We start from the raw sequence: 8,802 nt of genomic DNA on the forward strand, positions 1-8,802 counted from the left end.
GCAGCAAAGCCAAATGTTTCCAACATGAAGCGGCGTCAGGATGCTGCAGACTTAACTGTGCAGGACATCAGGTGTTCAGAAGGCTTCTCGAAATCAGGGACATCTAAATTGTAGCTGATGGATTTGCCCTGTCATCAAACACACTAGGTAGATCCAACCGGATCAGGACGCTCCGGACCCAACCTCCAACATGCCTAATGTAATGTGTGAAGCCGACTGATGGAAAGACCTTGTCATCTTGGGATTATTAAGGGTGTAAATGATTCAGGTTGCCGTGGCACCACCTGCAGACTCACAAACACACCGGGCTGCTTAAATCACAGCCGGGTAATGTGATTGGAGCAGAAGCAGGAGGTGACATGACCGTGAAGATGAGACAAAAACATCTTTTGGAGTTTGGAGGCAAAGCCGGAAAATCCAACAGCCCCAGTGGTTCCAGGGAAGTGGAGTCACCTCCATCATGTCAGCAAACACACCTTTCCTCCACAGTTTTACAGGTTTCTGTCATGAGTCAGAAAGAAAAAAAAACTGCTTTCATCAGGAGATTCATGGAGGGCTGAGGGGAGAAGAGGAGGAGCTGCAGGAGGAGTTTATAAGCACCAGGAGAGAGCCTCACTGCAGGAGCAAAGTCAATAAAAAGCCACAAGTTTCCTCTTTTCCTTTTCTTTTGAGCTGCTCTCAGCGCGCCCCTGCATGCGTCCACACCAGGGAGGCTTTCACCAAAACCCCCTGCTGCTGTTCTGATCATGGAGCCTGTGAAGTTTGCGCTGCTGCTGGCTGCGTTTGCGCAGGTCGTCTGCACGCTCGGCTCTCCGCTTTCCAGCGAGGACGATGGAGACCTGTGGACGGAGCAGAACTGGCAGGTAAACGGAACTTCAGATGAAGACTTTTACCACAAAAGACCAAAAAAATCAATTGTTCTCTTTTCTTTTACCATCTGAATCTGCTTTTATAAACTCAGCACAGGCAGTGCACCCAGAACAGAAAATGTAAAGTTAAAAAATTCAGATAAAACAACAGAATTAAGCAGATTGTGGATTTCTTACAGATCTCTGAACAGCTGCAGGAGTTTGCAGAGCTCCAGAAATCACTTCTTGATATCATTTTTCATCACAAACAGAAAAAAAAACATTTTCTGCACTACATATCTCCACAACAAGACTAGAAATAGAAATCTGATTAAAAAAAGATTGAAATACATGAGCTGAAAATGCATTAATCAGTCACTTTTTTTATCTTGAGGATTTTAGATTTTTTTGTACCTTTTTTTGAAATGTAGCACATAAAAGGCAAAGCTTTTACTTTGAAAGGTTCACCTGCACTTTATCAATTCTCAAAGAAGTTGATTTCATTATTTTTTTTATGTTTGTATGCATAAGTGATCTATTTAAGCTCTCTAGGTGATAATGGTGTGCATCAGATGCAAATATAAGAATCACTTCATTAAAAATATGCTTTTTATCATCAAATGACTTGATAATTAAACAGAAACACAGGCAAAACGTTAAGAGAAAAAAAGCTTTTTCCCACAAGCACAATTATAATTATTTTTATTTTTTCATTTCCTCCTTTCTGTTTATACATTGCATATTTGGAAACTGACTAGCTCTTGTTTTGGTGTTGAACTGCTCAAATCTCGTTACAATTTACAATTATAATTACAATGATTCTGACGATTAAACCAAAATGATCCCCAAAGTGTGTTTTTCTGTTGATCTCATGAAAGTCCACTTCTCTTTTCTCTAATAAACCTGCTTGGCACAAACAGCACTTCAGTGCTTCATGTTTAGAGATGAGTTTGAGGTGCAGCATCCAGTTACGACACCTCCACCCCTCCCTTCATCTAAAGGCGCTGCAGCAGGAAGGCAAATCTGCTTGATGAATTGAGTTAATTAGGCCGCTCATCGTGAATGAAAACAGTACAGAGCATAAAAACGGTGAGTTCCAGATGTAGTAAAGAAGGGATCCGAGTGAGGAATGATAACGGGAAGGAGTAACTAGGACTGCGTTTTTAGACATTTGACGTTCGACTTTTAACGGCTGTGAACATTAACGCATTAACGCACGTGATTAATCAAAAATAATTAATTTTTTTAATATGTATTAACGCAAATTAATTGAAGAAACTGTCTTTTGCTTTAACTCGGCGGTTCAGGCTTCCATTATGTTGGGGATTATCCCGCCTATACCATGGTTACTTACAAAAAAATAAATATTCAATCATTTTTTTTAGTACTGTAGACTTTTTTTTCACAAAAACGATTATTTGATCCGTGGTCCAGTGCCATATTGTACAAATAAATTTTAGTTGGTAAAACAATGCGATTAATCGTGAATAATCACAACACAAAAGTGCGATTCATTCGACTTTTTTGTAATCGATTGACAACACTAATTGAACATAAATGACCTAAATGTAAAGTTATATGTGTCATTTCATATTTTCATTATCCGCATATACTGTAATAAGTGGTTGGCAAATACTGAGACAAAAAAGCGATTAATTGCGATTAATTTTTTTCAGGTTTGCGATTAATTAGTTAATCTTTTTTAATCGATTTACGGCCCTACTTTTAACACCGTAAACACAAAATCTTTAACATATTGTAACTTTTCAACTGTTAACATGATAATTCCAGTTGATTCTGAAGGAGAAAAGCGGCGAAATTCGCCGCTTTTCTCCTTCAGAATCAACTGGAATTATCATGTTAATGGTTAAAAAGTTACAGTAAATCAACGAACGTAAAAACTATAGCTCAGTGGGAAAAGCTTTTCAGCTTCAGCAACACAAAGGAGGATTGCCTCATTAATTTCTGCTTTGTGTGTAGGGCTACCCCATAGAAAGAGGAGTAACCCTCCGACTGGCAGACCTCATCAAGCGCTCCAAATCTCAGCAGTTCCACGGGCTGATGGGCAGAAGTTCAGGTAATCCCCCAAACAGACGAAGTGAAGCTGTTCTCCATGCAGAGTTCACAGATCTGTGTTTAAACTCCACAGTTACAAAATATTCAAGGATCTCTGTATTCTGCAGATTTGATTTTGTTATCTCTGCCTCAGGTGCTCGTCAGCCGCTGAGACTGGGCAGGAAAAGTGAGTGAGAGTCTTCGTTTGAATTTTTGCATCCATACATTAAGTTCTACTTACCTCAATATCCCACATTTTCCACAGGAAATAATAACAACAACAACAAAGGGGAAATGTTTGTAGGACTCATGGGCAGACGGAGTTCAGGAGGAGGTGATGCATCATAAATATGCATAATGTCATCAGTGCCTCCTTAAATGAATTAACGTAGTGATTTTTCTGTTCCAGGCGTGCCCGATGAATGGGACTCTGACTCCTACTGAAGATAAACTGAACAAACACCTCAAAAACCCTCTTCAGAGCTCCGCTCTATGAGAATTGTTCCATTGGGTCCAGCGAAGGCCAGCAGAGATGTTTGACATGAACTGAATCATTGTAAATCCTAAGCGTCTGCATGTTGTTACTGTCATTTGCTCACTTTGAAACTGTGTGTTTGCTAGAGTTTTGAATTTTCGACCCTCAGAGTCGTCATTGTGTGACATGTTTGGTTGCTTCTGGAGAATCGGCTTTTTACTCGAGGTTTTGAGGCTCCGGTCTCGTCATAACACGCAGTGATGATGTGATGTTGCAGATTCATGAATAAAATCCTGTTTTGGTCACATGGATGTGAGACGTCACACATGAAGAGCTCTGTTCATCTGTTCAAAACTTGATTCCACAAAATGGACCGAAAATGCATAACTCATAACATTGAGTTTTGATCACAAGAAACCAAATAAATCCCAATTTTTTGTTCTGAGCTGACATTTTAGTTAGAAACAAAATTTTTTTTTCTTCCAATTTTATAATGTGAAATAAATGTATTTATCTATGGCAGGTGTCAAACTCAATCGTACAAGGGGTCAAAATCCAAAACACACCTTAGGTCACGGGATGAACAGGATAAACATTTATTGAACACACTAAATGTTAGGTGTAAATGTTGTTGAATTTGGTCGCTGAAGGTGTTAAGAAGATGCTGAAATTAATAGCTAAAAATTGTGTAGTTGATAGCTGAAATCACAGAAGTTAATAGCTTAAAAAGCTGAAGTTGATAGTCTGCTAAAATATGAACTAAATGTCAAATTAGCCTAAAAAACAAACAAAAAAACTCAAGCTAGCCAAAACAGCTAGAATGTAGCTGAAAAAATAGCTAAACTTCTAAATAGCCTAAAAAACTGAAAAAGTCCAAATTAGCCAAAACAGCTAGCATGTAAATGTTAGTCTAACTCAAAAATAGGCTAAAAAAACTTAAAACAAAAGCCTTAATTAGCCAAAAACAGCTAGCATGTAGGTGAGATATTAGCTAAACTCCAAAATAGCCTAAAAAAATCCTGTTCAAATAATCCAAAAAACTATCAGAATGAAACTTGTTTAAATTTTAAACTGTACCTTTTTAACATAATTATGAATACTAAAAAGGCAGGAATATTATTCCAGAATAAATCAACTTAAACCTTAAATAACTCTCAATATTTTACTCTCCATTAAAATATATTATATGTATAATATTATATACACAAGCTAGAAGCACAAGCGCAAGATAACACCGGGCCATTAACAACAAAATAAAACGATCTGGAGGGCCGGATCCGGCCCCAGGGCCTTGACTTTGACATGTGCCATAGAGAATCAAAGGGAAACAGGTACAAGGTTTTAATGAAGCTCTCCGCGGCGTCTGCAGCTATGACTCGACGGGCCAAAAGATTCGGTGGGCCAAATTTGGCTTTAGACCTTCTTGAATTGCTGGTGTTTAATTTTTTACATCTTAAATCATTTTTTTTAAACAAAGATTCAAGTACAGAACAGACACATTAGAACAAAGACACACCTGAGCACAGGTACGTCTCACCTTTGCACAGACAGGACTCTAGACTAACATCATGTGAAAGTTATGATGAAAAACATCCAGCAACTTGTTGCCTTTTTGTTTGTAATCCTACCCCTACTTTGTGATCTTTTTTTTTTACTTTCTTTGACTCATGCTCCCCTTCTTTTACGTCCAACTCTTCCTGTCTTCCATCTTGTCCACAAAGAAATGTTCACAAATATCACAAAGATAAAGTTTAGTTTTCTCTTCTCGCATCAATCAATTCATCTGTTTTGCAGTTTATCAGAATGCAAGAAGTTGTTTCAAATATGCTGTTTATTAAATTTTAATCAAGTTTTCCGTATTCTTCCATACCTCCTGAAATCATGTAATCAGAGTTCTCAAAAAGATTTCAGACAGACACAAAAACACGTAGAAACACTCCCATGTCACTCAGTTTTTATTGTAGAGGAGGGCAGGAGAGGAAGCAAACAACAGTTGAGCTACATGTGGACGCCACGCCACGTTTGTGCGTCTCTGCTCGGACAGGCAGCAGTACGGCGGGTGGCTGAAGGAAGGCGAAGCTGAGGAAGTGACCCTACCAAAGAGGGGGAGGAGCCAGCAGGCGCTCTGCTGGTGCCGGTCTATAGCTGCCATTGGCACCGAAAAGAAGGAGAAGCACAATGACACTCAGAAGAACAAAACACAGTATGACGTATAAAAAAACAAAAAAACACTTTAGAGTGGAGGCTTAAACAGGAATAGAGATGATTAATGATGTCCAACGTGGTTATTTCTGGTTCGATTGAGCATTTTCAAACTAATAAGAACATCATAAGGAGCGGCAAAATACTCTACTGATGATGCACTTCTGTTTTAAGGACTCCTACGCATCGGTGAAAATAAAAGAAGGATGAAGATGTAGTCATCCTCACACAGGAGAAGCACATGCATGAAAAAGCAAGAAAAAAGAGTTTTATTTCAACTAAAAATCAATGCCAGGAGTGTGCATTAGGATGGATTTTTGCTTCTTTAAGAGTTTTCCAAAAACTAAGTGCACTTTCCTGTTAATGTGAAATTTGGCAATAAATAAAAAAAACTAAATTCAGTCTTATCCAACAGCTCTGCAGTTCAACACAGCATTCCTGACAGTGAGAGGAGACGCTGGGGGAGTCAGAGCAACAACCCCCCAGTAAAGAGCAAGTTCAACCCGGACACGCTGCAACGCTCCAAAACACATGGCACAAAAGGAAAAAATAACATATAATAACATAATAATAAGATCATTTAGAGGAAATCTGGTTTACTGGATCTTCACACAGAACTTTAACAAATATCCCAACAATAAAAAAACGTGTTTGTGCTGCTTTAATTTAACAGAGTCGTATCAATCAGGTTTGAGTTTGGACAGAAAAGCTAAAAAAGCATTTATCAGGGGTGAACTGCCCCGCTTTCCACACAGATGACATCATACTCAGACGAAAGGTGGACTGTGCTGAGACTGGAGTTCCTAAAACTCATTTCTGCTCAAACTTTGGGGTCTGCAGACTCCAGGGGGGAGATCACTCTGTTGAAGCTGTGGTTTATCCAGAAGGTTGAAGTTTCTGGATTTGAACTTTTTGGACATTTGTAGAACGATCACTCTGGACGACCTGAAGACCCACCCCAAAGAAAATGGTGTTTTTAACATGTTTGTGGGGCATGTTTCTGATGGAACACATACATAAAGAAAATCTTTAGATATCATTTCTATTCTTTTTTCAAACTGTTGTGAATCAGGAGCAGATGAAAAAAATGCTGTTGGACGCTTCCTGCTCCACTCCATTCTGATCATCCACCGTCAGACAAATCGATCCATGAACGTCTTTGTTTTCCTCGTCTGAACTGGAATCTGGACCTAAGCTGTATGGATGGATAGCTCCGATATTGCTGCTATTTTTGTTGATCCACTAACATTAGGTTGGGGCAGTGAGCTAGCAGGAGAGACTGTGAACAGAGAGCTCTCAGTTATGGATGATGGGAAAGGGCGCCAACAGTCACGTCCACTCAGAGGTGAATTTCTAATGAACTCTTGCAGAAACAATGCTCTAGAAAACAACACCGTTTTTTCTTTATTTTTGGCTAAAAACAGAATCCTCATAATTAAAGGACCACTGGGAATGCTTTGAAAATGGATCAAAAGATGATCAGAACGGGACTTTAATAAATGTCTTCTCTATACTTGATGATCTGATTCTTGACTTTGAGTTTCACTTTATCAGAGTTCTGCTGAACTGAACTGAGCTCATGTCGTTCTTAAGTCCTCTTTAAAGTTAATGCCATTTTAAAAAGAGTTCTTTGCCTTTAAAAAAAAACATTTGAATTCTGTGACAGATAGAGGGCATCTTCACAAACATCATTATTGCATGATCTAGTGGTTTGAATCATGATAATGCTGTTTTTAGCCAAAATAAAACAAAAAAACAGTCATTTTGAAGGACATAGTTTCTGCAGAGCAGCAGTAGTTCATTAGAAATTCCCCTCTGAGTAAGCCTGCTTCCATATCCCATCATCCCTTCTCCTGCTAGCTTACAGCCCCTCAAGCTAACTTAACCAGTGCAACAAAAATAGCGAGTATTATTGGAGTACGGTTTAGATCCAGATTCCAGCTCAGACGAGGAAAACAAAGAGAAGGATGTATCAGAGTGCAGCGGAGCAGGGAGAATGTTTCTGCGTCTGCTCCTGATTCGTGCTGCTGATGAATAAAGAAATACTCAGAAATGCTGTTTTAAGCTTCATTTTCTCTTTTTTCTTCCGTCATCAGAAAAATGCCACAAGAACAAGTTAAAAACATCATTTTCCTCCGAGTGGGTCTCTGATGACTCATAAGCTCAATAACTTTAAAACAAAACCCCCTCTGTGTACAGAAACACGATGCTTTTGTACATTTCTTGAGAAGGCCGACTCGTTTGAGGCGGTGTTCTGAAGTGAAGCTTCCCGCTCCTTTCTGCAGCTTTGACACGTTTATGCCCACAAACCAGGTTCAAGATAAATAGGTTTATAAAGGAAGACCTTTACACGCTTTAAAGAATATAAATAGAAAAAAGATTTTAAAAAAAAAGGAACCACTTGAAGAGGAAACAATAAACAGGTAAAGGAAAAGCTTAGACCCGGCGGTTCCAGCTTCATACATAACAGTGGTCAAACCTCAGAGGTAGAAGAGCATCAAACTGAATCAGGAACTAAAACAGAAGTGACACATTTTCCCACAATCCAGGTGTACTTATGATGAGCAAAGACAACCCAAACACAAAGAAAAGCTCACATATGAGACATAAATCCTCTTGCTCTAAAAGCTGACCCCACTGAGTCCAGTGGCAGCTATAGTTTGTCACTGCAGGGTTCAAACAGGCGGCTCTCGCTGCCTCTCCCTCTCCAATCGGATCTGACCCCCCCTCAAAGTGGTGTCTGACAGGAATAGTGAGAACGTTGTGTGTGTGTGTGGGGGGTGTTTTTTCTTGTGCTGTTTTTTGTCAGCGTGACAGCTGTGAGGAGCACGCCGCGGCCTGCGCTCCATCCTCCGCCGCAGACGCGCCGCTGGTTCGATGAGCCGGCGCCTGCCGCCCGTTACTAACCCAATCCCACTCTGGTTGAAGGTGAACGATCGATGGAGGAACTTCAGCTGCAGACGTGGACCGCTGCCCCTCCCTCCACGCTGATCCTCACAATAAATATTAAATGAAAACATGACATCTCCTGGTACTTCTCACATTAACCCTTTAACTACCCCCCCAAAAAACACCAGAAAATGTATTTTTTCTGCAATTTATTATCTTGGTACGGAACCCCTAAAGGGACATCAAAGTAAACAAAAAATACTTTGACGTAAAAACTTTTTTTTTCTAAAACTACTCAGGGGTTACCAAAAAAAGTTCTGGTTACTAACTGGT

General features: G+C 39.6%; 1 protein-coding gene across 1 annotated transcript; it reads left to right on the forward strand.

The window, feature by feature from the left end:
• The first annotated feature begins 539 nt into the window (after positions 1 to 539).
• On the forward strand, positions 540 to 3,703 carry LOC112158026. Its single transcript, XM_024291192.2, has 5 exons — positions 540 to 863; positions 2,829 to 2,925; positions 3,058 to 3,090; positions 3,169 to 3,237; positions 3,313 to 3,703. The coding sequence occupies exons 1-5, from the start codon at positions 747 to 749 to the stop codon at positions 3,345 to 3,347; spliced, it is 351 nt and encodes a 116-aa protein (XP_024146960.1). The 5' UTR covers positions 540 to 746; the 3' UTR covers positions 3,348 to 3,703.
• Positions 3,704 to 8,802: the final 5,099 nt, after the last annotated feature.

This window comes from Oryzias melastigma, linkage group LG24, assembly GCF_002922805.2.
Source record: "Oryzias melastigma strain HK-1 linkage group LG24, ASM292280v2, whole genome shotgun sequence".
NCBI classification, from domain to species: Eukaryota; Metazoa; Chordata; class Actinopteri; order Beloniformes; family Adrianichthyidae; genus Oryzias; species Oryzias melastigma.

Coding starts and splice junctions, on each gene's coding strand:
- LOC112158026 (XM_024291192.2), top strand. CDS start 747: ATGGAGCCTGTGAAGTTTGCGCTGCTGCTGGCTGCGTTTGCGCAGGTC. Junction 2,926..3,057: donor GCTGATGGGCAGAAGTTCAG/GTAATCCCCCAA, acceptor TCTCTGCCTCAG/GTGCTCGTCAGCCGCTGAGA. Junction 3,238..3,312: donor CAGACGGAGTTCAGGAGGAG/GTGATGCATCAT, acceptor TTTCTGTTCCAG/GCGTGCCCGATGAATGGGAC.